The 23,157-nt window shown below is 37.5% G+C and overlaps 7 protein-coding genes across 7 annotated transcripts; 4 read left to right on the forward strand and 3 right to left on the reverse strand.

The window, feature by feature from the left end:
- Positions 1–36: 36 nt before the first annotated feature.
- SAPINGB_P005302 (uncharacterized protein) lies at positions 37–3,070 on the forward strand (the record flags this gene model as incomplete). Its single annotated transcript, XM_032000016.1, has 2 exons — positions 37–89; positions 160–3,070. The coding sequence occupies 2 exons, from the start codon at positions 37–39 to the stop codon at positions 3,068–3,070; spliced, it is 2,964 nt and encodes a 987-aa protein (XP_031855907.1).
- A 106-nt stretch (positions 3,071–3,176) lies between these two features.
- Positions 3,177–4,759, reverse strand: SAPINGB_P005303 (uncharacterized protein; the record flags this gene model as incomplete). Its single annotated transcript, XM_032000017.1, has 3 exons — positions 3,177–4,221; positions 4,317–4,446; positions 4,585–4,759. The coding sequence occupies 3 exons, from the start codon at positions 4,757–4,759 to the stop codon at positions 3,177–3,179; spliced, it is 1,350 nt and encodes a 449-aa protein (XP_031855908.1).
- Positions 4,760–5,199: 440 nt separating this feature from the next.
- Positions 5,200–6,073, forward strand: SAPINGB_P005304 (uncharacterized protein; the record flags this gene model as incomplete). Its single annotated transcript, XM_032000018.1, has 5 exons — positions 5,200–5,202; positions 5,262–5,391; positions 5,448–5,493; positions 5,580–5,727; positions 5,792–6,073. 5 exons carry the CDS (start codon positions 5,200–5,202, stop codon positions 6,071–6,073), a joined length of 609 nt encoding a protein of 202 aa, XP_031855909.1.
- Positions 6,074–6,265: 192 nt separating this feature from the next.
- On the reverse strand, positions 6,266–6,798 carry SAPINGB_P005305 (uncharacterized protein; the record flags this gene model as incomplete). The annotated part of the gene is made up of 3 exons (XM_032000019.1): positions 6,266–6,370; positions 6,427–6,528; positions 6,613–6,798. The coding sequence occupies 3 exons, from the start codon at positions 6,796–6,798 to the stop codon at positions 6,266–6,268; spliced, it is 393 nt and encodes a 130-aa protein (XP_031855910.1).
- Positions 6,799–7,517: 719 nt separating this feature from the next.
- SAPINGB_P005306 (uncharacterized protein) lies at positions 7,518–8,141 on the forward strand (the record flags this gene model as incomplete). The annotated part of the gene is made up of 1 exon (XM_032000020.1): positions 7,518–8,141. The coding sequence occupies one exon, from the start codon at positions 7,518–7,520 to the stop codon at positions 8,139–8,141; it is 624 nt and encodes a 207-aa protein (XP_031855911.1).
- An 11,299-nt stretch (positions 8,142–19,440) lies between these two features.
- SAPINGB_P005307 (uncharacterized protein) lies at positions 19,441–20,394 on the forward strand (the record flags this gene model as incomplete). Its single annotated transcript, XM_032000021.1, has 1 exon — positions 19,441–20,394. One exon carries the CDS (start codon positions 19,441–19,443, stop codon positions 20,392–20,394), a length of 954 nt encoding a protein of 317 aa, XP_031855912.1.
- Positions 20,395–20,899: 505 nt separating this feature from the next.
- Positions 20,900–23,128, reverse strand: SAPINGB_P005308 (uncharacterized protein; the record flags this gene model as incomplete). Its single annotated transcript, XM_032000022.1, has 1 exon — positions 20,900–23,128. One exon carries the CDS (start codon positions 23,126–23,128, stop codon positions 20,900–20,902), a length of 2,229 nt encoding a protein of 742 aa, XP_031855913.1.
- Between the last annotated feature and the right edge of the window lie 29 nt (positions 23,129–23,157).

The raw sequence follows: 23,157 nt of genomic DNA on the forward strand, positions 1-23,157 counted from the left end.
TCCAAATTCTGTCTTTCTAGTCAAATCGCCATCATCATGTCGATCAAGACTCCTTTATCGACTCACGATTCTACCAAAATCTATAAATCGTACGTAATCTAATCTAAAAAATTTCCTTTATTCATCCTAATTAACTCTTATCTCCTTGCTTAATAACAGCCCAATCCCCTTCAATGACATTGATTTCTTAACTTCTGCAACACGTTGGACTCGGTCCCATATTTTTCCTTCACAAACTGCAACTCAAAGCTCTTCACCGTCTTCTCAAGCTGCTGCTGCTGCGGCTGCTGCTGCCGCGGCCGCTGCAGCCGCTGCAGCTCCATCTTCGCAGTTTAAAGACTCATCTCAACCGATTGTTATAGGAGGTCCGGCTTCACCCCCTCCAGCCTCCGGCTTTGCGGATGCCGCGCTGCTCCAAGCCAGTGCACGCAATGCTTATCATGCAAAACCAAACATTGAGCTTTCGTCAAATTCTGGCCAAGTACTGCTAGCGTACCCCTCTGTTGCACAACTCTGGAGCTTCTCAGCTAAAGATTGCTCGTTTTGCATATCAGGCTCTACCTTTGGGGTTAATGGGAAAATTATTACAGCCCATTTCATTCCAGCCACAGCCGCAAATATTACACCTTCTACAGACTCTTCGACATCGTCATCAGAAAATAAATCAAGAAAAGATTCCTACGACGATAATGGTCTGCTGACCTCTGACGCAACCCGCAACCTCGTTCTTCTTCAGGTCCTCCGCAAAGAAACAATTTACTTGGAGGTTCACCAACTTAATAAAAAACCAAGCTTTGTACAGTCGCTCGTCTTGCCACCAGCGTCTTCCGGTCCAGGACCCTACTCCATTTATGCAAAACACTCGGCTTCATGCATTGCAATCATCACAACTTCTGGTGTAGTCACTCTCTTTTCTGTCCCAGAGTTTTTGCCTCTCCCTCTTTCAGGTCTCGAAACAAACCTTAATGCTGAGGGGCTCCCACTCTTTGACATTTCTGGTCGCTGGCTCGTGTATTCCCCAACACAGCTCATGCCACCAGGTGCACGGCCAGACTCCTCATCTGCCTTGGGTTCTACTACATCCTCTAATAATGGGGCTGCCCAGGGTCCCTCAGCTTCAGCTCTCTACACTCCTCTTAAACTTCCTCCCCCAGGACAATTACTAGACCGTATATTAGAAAACCTCTCCATCACAACTGCATCTTCCCTCAAAACCATCTCCGACGTTGGTGTTGCCGGTATTAAGCACTACTTGGCGCCAGCAGCAGGAGCAGCTGCCGGTGTTTCAGGCGTCAGCAGCGGTGCCTACAATAATAAGCGCCGTGAATCGAACATTATTCTTGTTGGAAATAACAAGTTTAGCGTCGATTCGTCTGGTCGCGTTGCTGTAGCACCTCCAAAGTATGACGGTGGTGGTGGACTTGGTGGTGGGCTTGGGGGCGGCGTTGCAGGCGGGATGCGTCCTGCCGTACCAGCTGCTGTTGTTGCGAATTTGCCTGCTGCACTTTCGAGCTTGTTTCAGGTAAATGCTAATTCCCCACCTGTCCAGGTGATTGATCTTGAGACAAATTCGCCTATCTGTACTTTTACCCCACCACAGGGCATTTCCCACCTTTCCCTTTCGCCCTTTGACTCTGTGCTGGCCACGGTCTCTGCGCGTGGAGAAAATATATTTACTTTTGACTTGTCGTTTGTGCCTTACCAGGTCAGCCTCAGCGGCAAGTATTCTCGTGGCATGACACCTGCCAAGGTGTTCCAAGTTGAATGGGACAGTGATGGCGGGTTTGGTATTATTACCCGTGAAAAGGGTAGTGTTCACTGGTTTGAACGTCAGCCATGGAACGCCTTTGAAACTACAATGTATTCTCCAGCAGGATCATCTCCAGCTTCTATCAGTTCAAAAGGTGGATTCAACGGCTCACCAGGAGGAGGTGGTGGGGTTGTTGGTGGTGGGTTAACTGGCGGGGGTGGTGGTGGTGGAGGAGGAGGGGTACTTGGCAGTAGGGATGTTTCTGGATCTGGTAGTGGTTCCGGGAGTGGTAATGGCAGCGGCAACAGTAACAAGACTGGTCCACTCTCGCGAGTCATTTTCAATAATTTTAGCAAGATTTGGAAGTTATCTGGATGGAATATCCAGAGCATGATGCTTGTCCCTGAAACGATTGGCAGCGAGAAAGATCCCCGCAAACGTCACCAGTCCCAAGTACCTACACCTCTCCCATCTCCGGATTCAGCTGCTGCCGCGCATGAATCAACCGAGAATCATGGGCAAGGAGAAAATAACAATAACAATAATGAGAATCAAATTAATGATTCGCTTACAAATGACGTTCTTTCCAAAGGAGGTAATCTTAGTAATATTGAAGCTGCTCCGTATAATAAGATTTTAATGTTACGTGAAGGCCAGCTTCTTGTTGTTGATGTTGTGACTGGGTGCACGGCTTGGAAATACGATTTGCCATGGCATCCAGTTGCTGAAAGTTTTTTGACACCGGAGATTGGTATTGAGATTGTCAAGGATGGAGAAAGTGCTCTTGGCAATGGAATCAAGAGCAAGATTCATGTTCCAGAAAATGATCAACGTATGGATCTTGTGCAGAAGGTGGAGCCACTAGCATTTTTCGAATTGGAACCTTGCTTGCCTTATCCTTTTTTGCATACAGACCGACACATTATTTTGGCAACATATGAAGACGAAGATGAACAGTATGAGAATGGTGGAGGTGACAAGTACGGTGAGGAGAACCCATACTTCCCTAGTACTATGTTTGGGATGCCAATCAAAGACAGTGAGCTGGATTTCGGACGAGCTAAAGGCCAGGTCGAGTTTATTGAGTTTGCAGGGTACGGAGGTGAGTCGCAAACAACGTTGGAATCTGGAAGTGGAGGAGTTGGAACACCCATATTTAACGTGGAGATGGACGGTGAGGGAGGGAATGGGCAGCAACAACAGCAGCCTGTGTTTACGCCGTGGTCGCCTACAAAAGCTAGTGAGCTTGAACAGGCCATGCAAAGTATGGTGATGTTTAGCAACCATGAAGATGAAGATGAAATGCTCATTATAAGCTGAGGGACTCTTTTTTTTCTTTTTTTTTTTTTTTTTTTTTTTTTTTTTTTTTTTTTGGAAATTCAACTTATATACAAAAGAAATATGTTTATAAATAAAAGTGTTTCTATCAGGGTTTTGCTCCAAACTTTGAGTTGAAGCCCAAAAGACCATTGAGATGTCCGATCCAGTCGCCTGCAGACTTTGCGACGCACCAGATACCTGAATGAGCCCCCGGCACAGGGCCATCATCTTCTGGCTCAATAACAATTTTGTCTCCAGGACTCAAGACGCCTTTATTTGCGCCGTCGATGGAGATTTCGGTCGACTGACCACGGGTTAGTGGAGAGACTGCGATTTCAATAGTAGAGTCTCCAGGGAAAACAAGGGGTCGGAAAGATAGCGAGCGCGGGCAAATGGGTGTGATGAGGGTACAAGGGACGGCCGGATGGATGATAGAACCACCAGATGAAAGCGAATATGCAGTTGAGCCTGTAGGTGTTGCAATAATCACACCATCGGCAATGGCTGTGGTTAGATAGTGAGCATTGACAGTAATGTCGAGGTATGTTAGATGGGGATCTGGCCCACGATGTATATTAATGTCGTTCATTGCAAATGTGACTGATTCTGGGACCGAGGCCGTGTGCTGTTGTTGTTCTAGTGAAGCAGTGGGATCGGAAGAAGGATTAGCAAAAACTGGGGGAGGCACACCTGTGGGCCAGACCTTATGGGTACGTGCGTCTTTATACACGGAGCATTTGAGTCTGCGGCGGTGCATGACAGGAGCAGTACCATCATGGACTTTAGCAAAAACGGAATGAGCATCTGTAATATGGAAAGGCATGAGAAATCCCAAGGTACCGAGGGAAAAGGAGAGAACAGGTGGAGGGACCGCAACGAGGTTTGTATTGGTAGTGGAGGAAGTTGACTTAGCAGCTTGGACGGAAGAAAACATGGAAACAGCCTTAAGAATAGTTCCATCACCGCCAAAAGTCACTAGCAGATCGGACTTGTGATAAATTCGTTGGAGATTTAAGTCTGCAGTTGTTGTGTAAAGAGAAATGGAGGACGGGAGGTTTGGTTGCTTGACAAAGGCAAAGTCTGGCTCTATTTCTTCTGCAACATCAGGCTCAACAATAACGTTGACTTTTGGATATTTTTGGGCGAGGAATCTTTAGCAAAAAAAAAAAAAAAAAAAAAAAAAAAAAAAAAAAAAAAAACTTATGGGTTAGATGAAGTGAATGTTTTAGGAATAGTGAAAACATACAGAATAAAGTCTACCATGGCCTGACGAACGTGGGGCTGCCATGGTTTCTTGACCAAAAAGACGTTGCGAGGATGTTGGTCTTTGGGCCATGAAAGGTGGTATAGGGTATTTTTAGGAGCAGTTGAAGGATCTTTAAATGGTTAAAAAAATACAAATAATTCTAAGAGTTAGAAACTATACTTTGAAAAAAAAAAATTAAAATAAAATAAAATAAAAGGTTGGATCTGGGAAAAGGTTTCTTTCTAATATTGTGATAACAACTACAAACCTTTTGTGTATGTGGGTGAGATTTTGTGCGGCAACTGTTGGACATCTTTGATCTGGACGATAGGCTTGCAACAACATACGGATCTTGAGAAAAATCGTCTTGATAAGGCTCCGTTATGATTAACCTGAGAGATCAAGCATTTTGTCTGATTAGTTCTGATTCTAAGAATGTACATTTTATTTTTATTTTTATTTCTTTTTTTTTGGAGAATCAGAAAAAATAATGGAGAGACTCTTCTTCTATAAAAGTTCCCCGTTAAAGTTTTTTTTGCATGGGATGAGAGCTAAAAAAAAAAAAAGTGTGTGTCTATATACTTAAGAAAAAAAAAAAAGAGGGTTTGTGGAAATTACCCGGTCGACGAGAGGCCACGGCAAAGTGTTAAAGTAAAACTGCGCTGGTTATTTTTTTATTTTGTTTTTTGTTACCACTGCCAACATTTATCTAAATACCCAACCTCTCTTCTTCTTGACGCTAATTTCTCAATCCTAGAGGAAATTGCTATTTTAGTTCTTGTATCTTGTCAAAAATATATATAGATATATATATATAAAATAAAGACAATTACAAGACTCAATCTTACGTTTTTGGTAGATTCTTCATATTCACTTTTCTAAAATGGTACGAAATTTTATCACTAATAAACAACTCTTGTTTCTCTAACAGCTCTTTCTCTCTAGTCTTCAACTCTTCCAGTCACTCAACCTGATGTCACAGCTCCTGTTCAGCAACAGCCAAGAACCCTGTTTCAGCGATTATCTGAGAGTAGTCATCCTATCGCTCTTCTCTTTTTCCTTTTTTTCCGGCTAAGTGAGTTTTAAATTAAATCATAGACTCTTATTACTTTGACTAACGCGTGCGTTTAGGTGCCCTTTTCATTTACATATTCGGTACTCTTTTCACATCAAACAAGTATGTTTTCATGGTTCTCTTTAATGCTCCTCTCCCCCCCTTTTTTTTTATTTATTTATTTCGTATTAACAAAAATCTTTTAAAAGAGTCTTACTCTTTGTCATCATCATTCTGTTACTTGCAGCCGATTTCTGGAATGTCAAAAACGTCTCGGGTCGTCTGTTAGTCGGACTTCGATGGTGGAACGAAAGTGCACCAGATGGAAGCACAATTTGGGTTTTTGAGACTGCCGATGTAAGTCCTATATATATATATATATATTTTAATTAGGTCCCATCTTTTACTAACATTTTTTTAGCCCCAACGCTACATTAACCCTATCGACTCTAAAGTCTTTTGGCTTCTTTCTTACGTGACACCCGTGGCCTGGGTTGTTTTGATTCTTTTCAAGCTTAGCTTTATTTGGCTACTACTGACAGCCATTGCACTTATTCTGTCCATCACCAATGCTGTGGCATTCAGTCGATGTGACAAGTTTGCTAAAGCATCAATTGTCACAAGTGGATTCATGGGTAGCCTGTCTACCGGTCTTCTTACACGCGCTTTTGGAGGCGTAGCAGGTCGCCTTTTTAACCGATGATAGAGACAACAAATGGGAAAGAAATCGTGAACATTGAAAGGGAGAGAAAAAAAAACACATATGGTGGTTTAACCGTCATGTATACATTCATATGTAATGCTCATTATTACAAACAAAATATCTATCTTATTAACTTAAAAAAAAAAAAGGAAGAGAGAAAGAACAAGAAAAAAAAGTCATGAAAAAAGCACATTAGTTGGCGAGATGAGGAGGAAGAAGAAAGTTAGGAATGGAGTTCTTGATGTAGTAAGTGTGGCCACAGTTTCTGCATGTCATGTTGCCCTCTGTGATTTGTGTCTAGAATTAAACGGTTAGTATATTTGAAATAGATCAAATCGAATTCAACAACGTACCTCGATCAAAAGATTGTGAAGGTTCTTGAGGAACTGTAAGCTTTCCTCTGATTCAGCATCCTCGATATCAGGCTTATCTTTTGGCAGACTGGTGTTTCCAAGCTATGTACCAACAGTTAGTAAACAACTACTTTTTTAATCTTTTTTTTTCTATAAAATCGTTTTTTTTTTTTATTTTTGACTTACCTCTTCGCAGACCTTGACAAGATTAGGCCAGTCAAGACGCGGCAGCAGTCCGAGCAGAAATTCTGGCTCAAAGTCGACTTCTTGTTGGACCATTTGGACTTCGGAGTACTGAAGTGGGAATGCATCTGAAGTCTTAGAGCAAGATCTAACAGCACATTGGACAAAATTTGTAGTCATCAACTTCATTTTGGAATGATATTTAGAAAGAAATGTTTGATTTGGTTAGGGGTGGAGGATCTGAAAGTTTTGTTGAAACTGATCAAAGTGGTGAGATGGAAGATTTGGAATTTTTTTTAAAAAAAAAAAAAAAAAATGATTTTCAGGGTTAGGGAGTCACATGATTTTTAATATATGCATTTAATAAGCTTTCAAAGATAACCTGTTAAAGGCAACAAAAAGTCACATAACGTTACGTATTCATTACCAAAGTTTAAAAAATATATTTTAGAATTCACTTTCAAAATCTTAATTTGAAACTTCTCCCGGAACTAAAAATATAAAAAATATAAAATTGGTGGCAAAATAAATGAATGAATGACCTCTTTGAAACTCCTCAAAATTCCTTATAATTTTCATGATAAACTTTCTTTCTTTTTCTAGAATTATATATAAAATGATCCTTAAAGCTTGGCCTTACATATTTGGTCTTTTTTCTTCCTCACATTGAAGTCTTCTAGACCTCCAAGGCCATTACTAATGAAAACAAATTAACAGTCCGGGTTTTCCTCATCTCCAGCGAACCCCGATACAATATCACGTGCACTCCCCAGAATATATAAATATAAAAGATTGCTGCCTTCCCTTCCACTACATTTTTATTTATTTATTTCTTTTTTTTTTACAATCACAACAATCATAAATATCCAACTCAATTGCCTACAATCCCTCAATTAATATATTCAATAATGTCCATCTCTCCTAGATACGCTCTTTCCCATACTCTCGGCCCAAACACTGCCCATAAGATCGAGGTCTACCTCGACTATGTCTGCCCCTACTCGGCTAAAGCCTGGCGCCGTCTGCGGTCTGAAATCATCCCTGCTTTGGACGCCAAGTTCCCTGGCAAGGTGCAATTCATCTTCCGTCACCAAATCCAGCCATGGCATCCTCAGTCTACCCTTGTCCACGAGGCCGGTCTTGCAGTGTCGGTTCTCTCTCCTGAAAAGTTTTTCGAGTTCAACGATGTGCTTTTTGAGAGATCTCCTGAATACTACGACGAGGCTCTTTACAATGAAACTCGCCCGGAAACTTATAAGCGTCTGGCCAAGCTTGCCAATGAAAGTGTCAACGTCTCCGTCGAAGAATTCCTCAAACTCGTCGAGGTCCCCCCACTTCCTGCTGGTGCTGAAAAGGCTCTCAACAAGGGCAATGCTCTTGCTGTTGATCTCAAGTACTTCATCAAGCAAGCTCGCCAAAACTCTATTCATGTCAGCCCTACTTTTGTCATTGATGGCATTACCGAGCCTGGTCTTGAGTCTGGCACCGCTCTCGATGTTTGGTACGAGAAGATTGCTGCTCTTAGAGATTAGCAATTAATGTCAAAAATTTAGTAGATTAATGATTATGAAAATTTTAATGTTAAAATTAATGAAGAAAAAAAAAACGTGTTAATTCAATTGGTCTCATTTCGCAAGATGGTGAGATTTATTAGTGATAACGGGGTCTGGGTAGATAATGATTAGTTATCCTGTAAATGATATCTTCCTCGTTGAAGAAACTATAACTAAAATTACTTGGTCAATTAAACTGAAAAAAAAAAAAATCTTTTTAGATATACATGTAAATATGTAAATATGTAACCCTGTAAACCCACAAACTAGTTTAAATAATAGACGGGAACTTTTCCAATTTTGCACTGGTTAGAATATCGCTGTTAGATTCCAGTTAAAACTTACCAAATAATAAATTCCGGATAATTTTTTTCAAGTTACCTGGTACTTTTATATTTGAGTAACAACCGGCCAAGACCCTCAAAAAACAAATAACCCACAAAAACCACAATGTGCTTGCCACCTTTTTTTTTTCTTTCTTTCTTTCTTTACACACAAAAAGTTTCCATTTTTCTATTCCATTCTTTCCTTCTTAATTTTTTTTTTTCAATTACAATGCCAAAATCTCATAATACCTTGGATATGGCTGATGTATCTGGATCTAAACAATGTTTATTGAAATGACCTCCGGACCCTATCCCCCATAATCGGCCTCGGATAGCAGACCAAAGTAGCTCCACGGACTCGTCCCGTCTAGCAAAGTCCTCCTATCCTATTTTCAAAGCTAACCGGGGTACCAAGTTTTACCCGGAAAATCATCGGAAGCTATCCGGAGCCATTTTTGATCAATTCCCCAAGGCTATAGCCTTGGAGAATTTCGCATTTTTGGCCAAAAATCTAACCCCCCTTTTTTATTGTTTTTTTGGAATCTCCAAGCCTCTACAAACATCCCAATATACTTCGCTAAGCTCCACAACTCGGATTTTAAAATTTATTAATTTAGGGATTTTTGATAAATAATTTACAACAGGCTAAGTAAATGTTCTTTTATTCCTGTTGTAAATATTTACCATGGGCTGGTGTTGTATAATTTACCATATTAGGAAAATGGTTCAACTTTGAAACACTAATAAATAAAGAAAAAAAAATCTAAACCCTAACCCCTTTGGAATCCAAGGATTTTTTAAAATTCACAGGAATATTGACTTTTTGCAAAGTGCAAAATAAAAAGTCATATTTCTGGCTTGAAACTTATATAATTCGATTCAGATTTCATGGATGGTTTCAATAGTATAATCCATTTTGTTCTAACTTATCTTTGAAAAAAGTTATTTTTGTTCAAAGTTGGTGTACATTTCTAAGAACTTGCAATTTTTAAAAATGTGATAAAAAAGGTATCTACCATCATCTAAACTTGATTCTTTTTGTTTATTTCAATAGAAAACAAGTTAGCAACCATTTTAAACTATTTTTTTAACATAAAAGCCAGTTTAAAGATTGTTTATTATAGTTAATTGTATAATGCAACATGAAACCGCACGCCCCGCATAAAACTTCATTAAAACCACTTTGACAATAATTTAATCCTTTAGAATTATATTTAATTAGATAGATGTCATTTTTGGCTATTATATATGTTAATTTCAAGTCAATTGGACAAGTATTATGATGGGTTTCATGGTATAAGCTTAAGGGTCAACTTGGGTATTTATCCTTATCTTGTACACTGAAAACACGACAAAAACAGCATCCAGAGATGCAATATACAATCATAAACACATTAACATAATTAACTAAGTTATAAAGATTATATAAAACTATTAGGTACTACAAATATATATTTTCAAAGACAGATTGTCGCAAGTAAAGTGCGGAGGAATACAAGCAACGATTTCAAACCTATCTATAAGGCCGTGTTCTCTATTTGGTTAAGAAAGACCCCAACTGATACCACCTTACATCTCAGTATTAAGTCATGTAAGACCTCCAAGTAGTTTTCAAAAGGGCCCTGCAATTAGCAACGATACCTCATGGTCAAGTCACTCAATCGCAACACCAAAAGCTCGAAATTCAAATAAAAAAAATTTAAATAGAATCAAAAGATACTTTTTAATGATGTGCCCCTTATCTCAAATGTGGCATAAAATTTTCGTTTAAAGTATCATTTAAGTCTTGGTATCCTTTCGTTACGTTTTAATGTTTGTGTGGGTAATGTCAAATGCATTCGTTCCTAACTGACCGTCATTAAACCGTTAAAAACATTCTAAATATCAAATAAGCATATCGTCATATCGTCATATCCAGCAACAACTTTCTAAATCGTCTTTCCATCTGTTGTTGCACTCCAGAGTGGTGAAATAAAAAAAGGGTATCAAAGATTCGAAACGTACGCCAATTGCCTCTAAGTGCTGTTGTAAAATGCAACAACATACAGTAGATTTCTTTCATGAAGAGTAACAACTTTATCAAATCTTAGACATCACATTAATGACGCCTTAAGACACCATCCTTAGTCTGTCCAACAGCATCCTTGTCTTGTAATAATTTAAAACTAGCGTTATTATGATCCACAGAGCTTGATATTGGATTAACAGTTCTTGTGCATGAGTATGTAGAAGCAAAGGATGCCCACTGCCAAAAGGTATGCTTTTTTCAGTATTTCAAATATTGTTGTAATGGTCAGATAGACACAAAATAGCTGTCAAAATAAAGTCAACATTGTTACTTTAAATATAGTTGTTGGTTCTTCAGAGCTGGTATCCAATAGAGGAACACGTGTTGCAATTTCTTCCTAAACAATACTAAGTTTTTGCATACTGCTTGTTTGAGATCCTTAGTTCCACAAATGATCAGCAACGATGCTCGTTTCCTTTTTTTCAGCCAATATCATTTATGCGTTGACAATTCCAAAGACTTCCACCATCATCTTAGTAACAGCAAACAAATATTTTTCGTCAGCTTTAGTTCATTAGTACAAAGCGTAATCCAACAGCAAACCAGTTTAAGCTTGCAGCTTTCTAAAACATCATTAAAAAGGTGTGGTGGTATCTGAGCTAGTACTAAACAGCAAAAAAAAAAAAAGTCAGGATTTTCTTTTCAGTTAGTGCAGAGTTTCACCATGTACTCAGTCTCCAAGCTTAGTTACAAGTCTCTGTCTCTCTTTTGGTCGTTATAGAAACTTATAGTCTTTACCCATCAGTCCCAACGTCCATCTCACATCTTCCCATTCTTTCCATAACCTCCATTACAACATATGTATAATCACCAAGTGTCATGTCTGTTTTAATTCGGTGCATCTTAAATAGCTTTCAAAAATGTATAACATTCAAAGCAGGAACTTCGATAAAGTACTAAACTGTAGTGTGGCATCGTCATAATACCTTATCGCTCATCCGCCCATCATCAAGCGCCATTATCATATCTTTCATAAGTGGTATCATATCATTGGCATCTTTTTTTTCAAAAATTTTCGTTGTTGAACGCGTATAGTCCAGAGTATTCCTTATTTCTTTGCAAATAAAAACTGGTTTTTGTGTATTCATGATTGTAATCAGCCGCCCAATGTCATTCTCAAAGTCGCATCTTAACATCTGTAAAAAATTAATATGTTTGGAATGCTATCCCAAAGTTTAAGTTTAAGTGTAGAAATGCAGTTGTAAAACGATAAGATGTTATCCCAAGTGTCTTGTAAATAAGGACTAGTCTCGACAAAATAAAATGAAATATTGAGCAAAGACGCAAATTAATGGCAGAATAATATCTCATAATTTGGAACCCTATTCGTGTTAAACAGATTGAGTCGATAAAACAGTGTAACAGTACCCGGTAAATAAATTCCATTATTCACATTTCTTTTAATGGTGCACATATTAATATTTCCGTCAACTGTATTTGGTATCAAACTAAGTTTGCAGGTTCTGGGATCCAATTGCAAAGCGTCGATCTTGATTCTGCTATAGTTTGATATTAGGCATCACTGTCTTAAGATAGCTTGTCAAGACGCATGGATTTTATATCTGTAAGTGGTATGATATTGATGAAATTTCCAATTTTTATTGTTTGTCCTTGTACACCGTAACTCTCGTGAAACACTCGTAGTAGATGAAAAAGATTAAGACAAAGTTTGCAAGTTTCGGTATGTCAAGTTTAGGTAGGTTTTATCGAGTAAGTTGCTTGTCTGAGTATGATAAAATAAGATCTGTATGAGCAAGTGAACAACAGACTTAGATGGAAGTGCAAGAAACCTGGGTGTGATTTGGAAGTTGATCAAGTAACTGATAAAAAAAAAAAGAAGCATAATTTCCAGTTGTCTGATACTTGAATGATTGAAATTCTGTAATAGTTGGAACCTTTCCGTAGGCTCTGGTTTTTGACATTGAAAAATTAAAAGTATCAGATAATCCACCATCACCAGTGTTGCAAACTAAAAGATGTCGTGGTGAATCAAAGGCAACTTTGATTTAGTTGGAGTGAAAGAAAAGTGTCAATGTAATGTTTTGCATGTTTCTGATGTAATATTTAACAAAATACGAGAATGAAAACTGTGAAATCATTAGGAATAACAAGAAAATGCTTTTATTAGCAAAAGAATTAATCAAAAAACAAATAGTGGCGGATCAGAAAATTAAAAGAAAGAATGAAATCGCAAGTAACAAAAAAAAATAAAATAGTATGCATATACAAAGGCCGGGTAACAGGTAAGCAATGATAGAGTATATTTTTTTTTTTTTTTTTTTTTTTTTTTTTTTTTATTCAAGGGTTATAGAACTATATAACATCAGCATCTGCGCTATCCTTTTATTGTCTGACTATGTGACTTGCCGGTTTTCATTTGTATCTTTTTAGTACTGGTGGTTTCTGTTCTGTGCGTCTCCGGTAGCCCGGAAGATGGGCCCTGATGCCAGCTTACGAGGAACAGGGAGAACCAGTCTGTCGGTCCCAAAACCTTCCCAACCCATTTCCACTTATCTTCACGGACGCCCATGTATTTCTTAATCTCTTCCGTCAGAGATACGGCCCGCAATCACCTGCAGGCTATTTAGACTGTACGGAAGAGTCGGCATTCCTGTAACCAGGGTAGCCTATGGTTTTTCAGTTTAGGTGTATACTCCCGTACACATCCTCAGGAAAAGGGGGTATTCTGGGAATCGAACCCAGTATCTTCCGCTATCGAGCGAACGTGTTACCCTTTACACCATCCAGCCCTTTCCCCTTTGATAGAGTATATATCGCTCATTTTTTCAATAAAAAATAAAAAGCGTTAGTGGTTTAGCGGTAAAATTCGTCGTTGCCATCGACGAGCCCCCGGTTCGACTCCGGGCTGACGCATGAATTTTCATTTTTTTTTTTACATTTCTTAAGAAATAGGTTTGTTTGTTTTTTTTTTGCATGGAATAGAATGGTTCTGATGCTATTAATGGTTTTCAATGAATCAAGAATAGTAAAAGTCCTTTTTAACATCTGGTATTCAAAAAAAAAATTTTTTGGTATGTTCATGTGTAGACTAAAAAAAATGGAACTCGAATGCGCGATTAAGAATAACATGGAAATCTGGTTTATAATTTTCAAAATGGCCCGGCTGTAGAATAAACCCAAAATCGCTTCGGTGAGTTAAAAGCGTTAACTCATGAATTACCGATTTCCTACTTGAATGCCTTTAGAATTCCCATATTCTATCTAGCCAAATACATTTCAACGCGAAAAGAAAATAGGTATCAAAAACATAGTATAAATCCAAACAATAAAAAAATATGAAAAATATAACAACAAACAACATATGGAAGCGATTAAAATAAATTATCAAGCCATATCGCGCGTTAAAACGAGTAAAAAAAAAATTTAATATTTAATCATCGGTCCAAATAGATTGCGGCTTAACTGAATCAACAGAAGACTGTTTAATTAGTAGATAAACTCGCTCAATATCAATACTTATATTGGATATCATGTTACTTTTTTATTCAGGACCATCATCAGTACAAATAAATATAATTCCTATTATAAACAACACGTAGACGACGAAAAACTTTGGAATAAAAATAACGAGATCGTTTAACGTGATTAATCTTCTTTAACCGGTGTAACGATTGTCAAAATGGTAGTTAACGATCTATGGACAACGAGATGAACCTCGTTACCACAAAATCAGGATTTTTGGTCGACTCAAATCGGTGACGCAGACACACACAAACGTACACAAACCATTTTCGCAAGATGGCTGACGCGGATACTTATTAGCGCTACTTCTTTTTTTAGCTTATTGTTGTAAGAATAGTTGCATTGACGCAGCACTAGGCGAGATCATGTAAATTTTTATCTGCGCACCCTACGTTAGACCTATTAACTGATAGTGGACATGCAGAGAAAATATTCTCTTTACTGAAAAAAAAAGGCTAATTTAAGAAGTCAACAAAGATTATGAAAAATGGTTGCGCTATTTTAGCAAATTGCAGTAGTGTCATAACCATACGGTCACAACATGGCTCAGAATCAACGAAACAAAGAGCATTAGGAGGTAAAAAAAATTTCAAACAAAGTCAAGACAAGAGTTTATGGTTAAGTTTGTAAAGTAAGTGGTGTGTGTAGGTGTACAGACAATGTCAGTATTTTTAGAAAGTTTCAACATAATAGCTTTTTGAAGCATTGATGTGTGAAAACAATGAGTAAATGATTAAACGCTGAGAAATATAATAAGCTTAAGTTGAGATATCCTGCCTAAAGGATTTATGGATGAATTATTAAGCGACTTCAGAAACTTCGAAGGCTCGTTAAAAGTCGGTTTATGTGCCGTTGCAAGTCTCGTAATGGTCTATGTATTGGCTAATCACTGGTTGTATATTACACTCATCAACTGGCTGACAGTGAGCTGGTAAAAAAAAAGGATAAAACTGGTTGGCATTGAGAGTTGTAAGTTTAAAATCAAATGTTCTAAGTTGCTTTGATAACAGTTAAAAACAGATGTTAAATTATTTCTTCAATAGAAATAAAGCATGAGTCAGTTAAAATTTAGAATAAAAATCAAAAGTTGATGCATTTGAAATCACTGTTTAAAAATTTAGGTAGTCGGAGATCAGTTCTATGATGAAACTTCTTTAACAAATGTACCAATTAACAGCATAGCTTGATTTTTGTAAAGCTCTGTAACAGTCAATATTGAATTAATAGAGGTGATCCATTGAGAACCTTGGGTCAGTCTACTGTTTTTAAAAATCTCCAACCAAAGAATTTTATTATAAACTTTAAGATAAAGTATAGCTGAATTAAATGAAAAAAATCAGATTGATTTTACAGTTCAAGAAACCAATTTTGATATACTAAAATCGAACTTTTTAAAATTTGTTAATTTTTAGTTGAGTTTTTGCAAAACCATGGTAAGGGTCAAAGACAGATTAATCAAGGATATTGTTGTATGTTTAATGTCTGGGTGTAGATAACAAGCTTATGAGTTTCGTGGTTATGAAATAGAATGTGAGTGGTAAACTGAACTAATTTTCTGGAATCAGGATTCTGTGTGTAGTAGCTGTTTATATTTGTTCTGTTGGGATAACGATCAATCAAAAGTATATACTGGTTACTTCTATGAGAAATCTTAACCAAACCCATTGTTGTTTGACATGTGGTATGAAAACAGAAAATATAGATTTAAAGAAACATTTTAGATTTTTTTTTTTTAGGGGGGAATGAGTGGCGTTTTGTAAAGAAAAAATGATAAAAGATAGTGTAGACAAGAAAATAGTAATTATTTTCTTGTCTACACTATCTTTTAGCTCTAAGAGCTTGTGGCCCAAAATAAGTAATTAATAAGGCATTTAAAACTTCTAAGTTTAATCAAAAACTTTGGTATTAAATGATAAGAGAATGACTAAATTTTATCATAAATATATAGAATTGAAAAGGCAATTAAAAGGGAATTTTGAGAATAGTCAATAAAAAAAATAAAAAGAAGAATAAAAAGAAGAATAAGAGTTGATTAGGTTTTAAACAAGTCTGGTTTTGTGGGAGTTGTGAGGTAAAGATGTACAAAAACTCCAAAGTAGGGTAATTGTACGGCAGTTATATTAAGCACGGCTTTAAAGCATTATTAACCACCGAAACCTATGATAGAGGTTGTTAGCCCTTTAAAAAAAAGAAAAAAGTCTTTGGATGATTGATAGGAAACTGACAAGTATAAAGTCATAGAATATGAATATTTAGAAAAAGAAAAATATGATAATCAATTAGCTGTTATAACAAATTTAGTGCTTTAGATTTTTTCTTTTTTTTTTTTTTTGGTAGACACTAATCATGACGTTTTGTGAGCAAGTACAATTCTTAAACAAATTAAACAAATATAAAATAAAGCCATGATCTGTCATACCCATTCTTTAACCTTATTTGAAATTTCCAATTTATGGTCACTTAAAAGCTACTGAGCCTAAGCAAGAATCAAGAGCATTGTAACATTGCTCTTTGGTGTTTTAATTTCGGAGATATTCAACATTGCTATGAGTTTTTTTTTTATTTATTTTTACTTTTTTTTTTCTAGACTTAAATTAAAAAAAAAATTCAATCAATGACGCAGAAAGTCATCATTTATTTTAAAGATCTAGGCAAAAGAGCAACTTTAAAGTTTTGTTTGTCTTGCTATTGTTGGTTGCTGAAAAAAAGAGACTAAATTCTTTATTTTTACAAGTTAAAAGTCTATTTTTTTTTTTTTCATCAGTAAAGCTATGGTGTATATGTGTGTGAATAAAATATAATGTTTTTCAAAATAAATAAACAATAATCTTTTTATTTTTATTTTTAAAAAAAACTAACCAGTAGGTGTAATATAAAAAAAAAAAATTAAAGGACCCTTAGAATCTGTAGATCCTGAGTGCACAATCAGTTTGAAAAATATACTAGTTTTTGTTTATTTTTATTTTTCTAAAGCCCAATAAGTTTATGTTGGAAATGTGCATTAAGATAGTTTTGGCAGTGATAATATATTTTATTTTTATTTTTATTTATGTCCATTAGCATAAAATCGTTGAAGGGATTCCTGTCAAACACAAAACTTTTTTTTTTTTTTTGGCCGTTCCAACCCTCGGGATTTCCGATAAATAAGAACCCCGCCATTAGTTTCTCTTTGATTTCTTATATAGACAAACATTAGATAGATAGACACTAAAAAGGGGATAAGGGAAAAAGGCCAATTGCCTGTAAAAAAATATTACAGCAAACTGTGCTTTATCGCATGCACAATGGGTGGTGGTGATATCGGTAGAGTGGATCCCTCATGAAATATGCATAGATCATTTAAGGGCTGATACGACGGATATAATCAGCAAGAAGAAGAAGAAAAAAAAAACAAATAACAAATAACAGTAATAATAAGCCATAGGACTTTTCCGGTGCGTGGCAAAAAGTATTAAATGAAAAGTTTCACAAATATAAGAAAATCTAAATGTATAATAGTCGCATGACTTTTTCTTGTTTGTTTGTTTGTTAAAAAAAAAAAAATAAAGAATTCTACATTTCAAAGTTTTGTTATTTTTCTCTTACCTACTTAATACTTGACATCATAATGTCATCAGTTTTTTTTTTATTTTTCAGGAATTAAATAAAGCTTATCTGGTGGTTCTACTATTATTATTGAGGAAGAAAAAAAAAACCAAGTTGTGTCGGTAGTTTTTACCTTTAAAAGGCTGATGAGGAAGAAAAAAAACAATGTCATAATAGAAATGGAGATTTAAAGTTGATTTAAAAGAAAATAAACAAAAAAAGGCTGTGAAAAAAAAAAAAAGGGGGAGGAGGTGAAGAATTCAATGGTTTCGGTCTTCGCCTATTTTTTTTTTTTTTTTTGAAAAATCTTATTTGACAGAGGCATTTTTTTTTAAATCCCAAACAATCTTACGATTTTTTAAAAAAAAATCATCAATTGTTTGAGATTTATATATATATATATAACCTTTTTGGGTTTATCTTGGTTGTTAAATTATGTAAATACAAATCTGTCAAATTAGGTATTCTGCCCTAAAATGTTATTATGATTACAATCACAATCACTATGAGATGATTTTGTATGGTTGACAAGTTGATTTATATTTCCTCATGTATGAATGAAAATTATCCCTTTCCCTTAGTTTCTATTTTTTTTTTTCATAATTACCCATCATTTGTTATCATTATCATTATTTTAAAAAAAAAAGAACCTTTTTAAAGATCAACGTTATGTTTTTTTTTTATTTTTTTAGAACACACAAAATAAGTAGAACTTTTTTTCCCCCAGAAATTTCTCATAAAAAGATCCTCTATATATTATAACCGGTTAAAAGCTTATCTATCAAAAGAAGAAAAAAAAAAGAAAAGAAAAGTGGAAATTTCACAGATTGAATTTTTTCTTTTTGTTGTTTCTATCATTCAATCGACTACCGATTTTGCTACATTTCCATTTTTCTTTTCTCTCCCGTCCCATCGCACGTTTTTTTTTTTTCTTCCTCCCTTTAATTTTCTTTCTTTCTTCAAAAATAAAAAAAAAAAAGATAATAAGAAAAGAAAAATAAAATACTAGATATAAATCAGTAAATAAATTTAAAAAATTATTAAAAAATTAATGGTCTCTGGCGGGATCGAACCGCCGATCCTCGCGTATCACAAGGAAGTTGCTTGTTTATTAGCACGATGCCTTAACCAACTGGGCCAAGAGACCTTTGAAAAGTTGTTGTATACTAACCCTGGATCACCACTATAAAGTAACTGAACTTTAAAATGTCGCTTAAAAATGCCTAATTTGGATTTAAAATTTTTTATTTTTTTTATTTTTTTAAATAAATTTACCATCAAACTAAATTAAATTAAAGTTCTTTTGTAAATGAATAAATGAATAAATAAATAAATAAATAAATAAATTAATAAATTAATAAATTAATAAATTAATAAATTTGGCCTTCTGTTCTACTTAAAACCGTTGTTATTCCTCCCAAGATATGCTACTACTGTTTGTTTGTGTGTATGTTTTTCTACACTTATCAACCGGCTGGACTTTCATCTTTTCTTTCTTTCTTTCATCTTTTTCTTTCTTTCAATATCACCAATATCACCAATATCACTTGAAATGACGCGATTAGGCATGATAGATCTTTAGGTCCACCCAACCCCACATACTACACTCAAACAACCCCAATTTTTTTTTTTTTTTTTTTTTTGGTCTTCTTCAAAGCTTTTCCAATAAAATTTTTCATTCCCATCTTTCTACTAGCCCTTCTTTTTCGAAAAAAAAAAAAAAAAAAAAAAGTCTGCTTATTTATTCAAAATCAGCCCCATCAGCCTAATTTAAGCTTATCGCTATCTTCTTCTTCTTCTTCTTCTTCTTTTCCCCATGCCCTCCGCAATCCCTTCCATCACTCTCAACACCGGAGCAACTATCCCAGCTATCGGACTCGGAACCTGGCAATCTCCCAAGGGCCAAGTCCGTGCAGCCGTATTTCATGCTCTCACCGAGACACCTGTGCGCCATATCGATGCCGCTTACGTCTACCTGAACGAAAACGAGGTCGGGCAGGGTATTCGTGATGCCATTGCAACGGGTAAAGTTACTCGCAAAGATATCTTTGTTACAACAAAAGTCTTTGTGACTTTCCATAACCGTGTCCAACAATCACTCGATGAATCCCTCAAAAACCTTGGCCTTGATTACGTCGATCTTCTTCTCGTCCATTGGCCTGTTGGTCTTAATCCTAAAGGCAATCACCCATTGCTTCCACGTAATGCCGACCGCAAGTTTGACGTGGACCCTTCCTTTGATCTGCTTGCTACTTGGCGCCAGTTTGAGGCTGCTTACCGTTCGGGTAAAACCCGAGCTATTGGAGTTTCCAACTTTTCTGCTCCAGTTCTCTCAGAGCTCTTGTCTCAAAACATCTCCGTCATTCCTGCCGTTAATCAGATTGAGAGCCACCCGTTTCTCCCAGGCCCTGAAATTACTGCACTGTGTGCTTCCCGCGGAATTGTGGTCGAAGCCTACTCACCTCTTGGTTCCACGGGCGCTCCTCTGCTGACCAATCCTATAGTCAAGGAGCTTGCTGCAAAATATAAGGTTCCAGAGGCCACTATTCTTATTTCCTGGCACGTCAACGAGGGCCGTGTCGTACTTCCCAAGTCCGTGACTCCTGAACGTATCTCAACTAACGCTGAGTGGGTCCAGTTGTCCAAGGAGGATCTCCAGACTTTGGACGGATTGTCAAATACGTACGGCTTGAAGCGTGTTGTCAAGATGAAGTGGGGGGTTGATCTCAAGTTCCCCGATTGGAGTGACAAGCCAGTTGCCAAGTTGTAAAGGCTTAAAGCTTAAGGTTTAAGATATAAATTTTAAGTAGTGTAGAGAGTTATTAGGGTTGGTTAAAATTTTAAAGGCGGGTAACTTCTAGCTATTTTTGTTATAAAAATTGAAACTTTTTTTTTTCTTTGACTTTTTTATTTTTTTCTTTTCTTTCTTTCTTTTCTTCTTTAGACAACAACGGACCAAAATGGTAAGTCTTTAAACTATTAAGACTCTTTTTTTTTTTTTTTTTTTTCAACATGATGATATGATACGTTTCTGGCATCTCTAATGCTAGGGGTTTCTGTCCTCGATGAATATATCCACGTTTACCTCTTATATAGCTATCTGATTTATGAAGACAAAATTTAAAAACTTGAGTTTTTTTCAAGCTTTTTTTTTAAAACTATTACTAACTTCAATAGGTCTTTTTATATGTCTTGTAATATAACAATGATACTTTAATAAATATATAATTCAATATAAATAAAAACTTTTTAAAAAAAAAGCTAAACTTCTCAAATCAAGCCGTAGCCTTTTTCTTACTAGATACTGTAAAGTGCGGGAAAATCTGAGCATTGAGTTTCTGCGCAAGCTCTGGATCTTCCTCCTCTACAGCATCCAAAAACTCGCTAGCTTGGAACTTTGAAAAGTAAATGGGCTTGGGTGCTCCTGCTTGTTCCATTTGCTCAACCACTTGTCGGGTCACCAAAATGTACTTGGTGCCGCTTTCCGGCGACTCAAAGTTGGATTCAAGCAACAAGCTAGTCAACACACTTGGCAGTCCTCGCGCGCCAATCCCCAGCTTCATACACCGCCGTGCAACTGCCACAAGCGCCGGCGTCGTGAACGCCAGCGTCACGCCCCACCGCGAAAACAGCCGCTCGTACTGCCGCACCACCGAGTTGCGAGGCTCCATTAGTACTCGCACCAAGTCTTCCTCTGTCAGCTCTGTAGTCGACACAAGCACCGCGATCCGGCCAGCGAGCTCGGGCAAAATGCCATACTTGACAAGGTCTGCGTGCGTCACATGCGCAAGCACCGATGACGAAATGGGGCCCGGCTTGGATTCCTGTGTAGGTTTTGGAGAAGGGGCAATGGGGTCTACTGGGTACTCCAATTCTTGCTGTAGCTGCTGCTGGGTCTGGTACCGGCGCACTTCTTGGACTTCCTTCTTGAATATGTCTGGCAACGTCATTGGACGTTCCGCGTTATGTCGAATGACCCTGTCATTGTGTAGTAGCACTTGTTCTTCTTCCTCAGCAGCAGTTTGGCGAGCCAATCTTTCCTCGGCCTCATCTTGCAACCGTTTGGCCACAATCTGCTCCAGTCCTACAAACGCTCCCATAAACACAAACAGCACGTTCGACGTGTCTACTGCAATGGTTTCTGTTTTATTGGGCCCATATCCACTCTGCATGGATGTCGGCAGAGCAAGAGTCAGTTTGGTTCCCTCCACAAGTTTCAGCATGCCTTGTTGCACGCCTTCACCAGCAACGTCACGGCGGGCGTCACCTCCAAGGCCAGCCCCTCCGCTCGAACCTTTGCCTCCACCATTCGTATCTTTACATGCAATTTTGTCAAACTCGTCAAAAACTACAATTCCGGTTTCTGTGCGGTCTGCGTCCCAGTAGGCTGACTGCGCCAACCGTGCAATACATGCGTCTGGGTCTTCTCCCACATAGCCAGCTTGGGTCATGCTTGTGCAGTCCATGATGACAAAGGGGACGTCCAGTACCTTGGCGAGAATGCGGGCCAGCATGGTTTTGCCGCTGCCTGTGGGGCCCAGTAGCAAAACGTTTGCCTTGTCCATTTCCACATCCTGGTGGAAGGAGGGTTCCATGGAATTATTGAAATTGTTGCCCAATGACTCATCATTATAAACTTGTGACACATGAGCACGTAGGTTTGGCTGTGACTTAAGGACGCGTTGGATATTAGATTCGTCGACTTTAGACTCTATTGACTGGGACATTTTCATCCAAGGCGGTGGTTGGAACCAATCGGAGTTTTTCTTGAGCATCTGTTCGTATCCTTGTTGTTCTTCAATTTCCTCTGGGGTTAGATTTTGGAAAGAGTTTTCATCTTGGTCATCTTCTTCGAAACTCTGGCCCATTTGCTCAGCAAAAATGCGGCGTAGTTCCGAGTGGCGGGCTTCTGCAAGGACAGTTTTTTCAGCACGGTCTGCTAGTCTTACGTAGTGGTTGTATACGGCCACGGAAAAATGTTTTTTCGCTCTGTCCTGGCCAATGGCGTACTGGTCGAGGTGTTTTTTGAGGGCTTTAGGAGAGGGTATGTTTTCGAGTGACCAAAAGGATGAAGGAGAAAGAGATGTGTTGGAAGAAGTTGAAGAGTGTGAGGAAGAAGAGGAAGAGGAAGAAGAAGATTTGGAGGATTTAGAGGATTTGGAAGAAGAGGAAGATGCATGGGGCGATTTGACGGGATCATCAGGTAAAGGAGTGGTGACAGACTTGCGAGGAGGTCTACCTACACGACGAGCTGGGGCGCCTGTTCGTTCGCGCGGCTTGACCTTAACCTGGAGTAAAGGTTTTGTGTATGGAGTATCTTCATTATCTAGTTGGGAGGATTCAGATTGGGTATTTTCAGGGTTTGAAGATGATTCCTGAGAAGGGTTGTTTTCCGGGTTATCAGGTTTCTTAATGGCCTGGCAGTAGTTGGAGTGGCCAAAATGTCTGCGTAAAGCGAGATAAGCCGAGACTTGGCCATTGATGAGAGGCTGTGAGCGGAGCATTTGTCGATGAGAAGTAATTAGTTGTATTA

The sequence above is a fragment of the Magnusiomyces paraingens genome, assembly GCF_902498895.1.
Source record: "Magnusiomyces paraingens strain CBS 517.90 genome assembly, contig: contig4, whole genome shotgun sequence".
NCBI lineage: Eukaryota > Fungi > Ascomycota > Dipodascomycetes > Dipodascales > Dipodascaceae > Magnusiomyces > Magnusiomyces paraingens.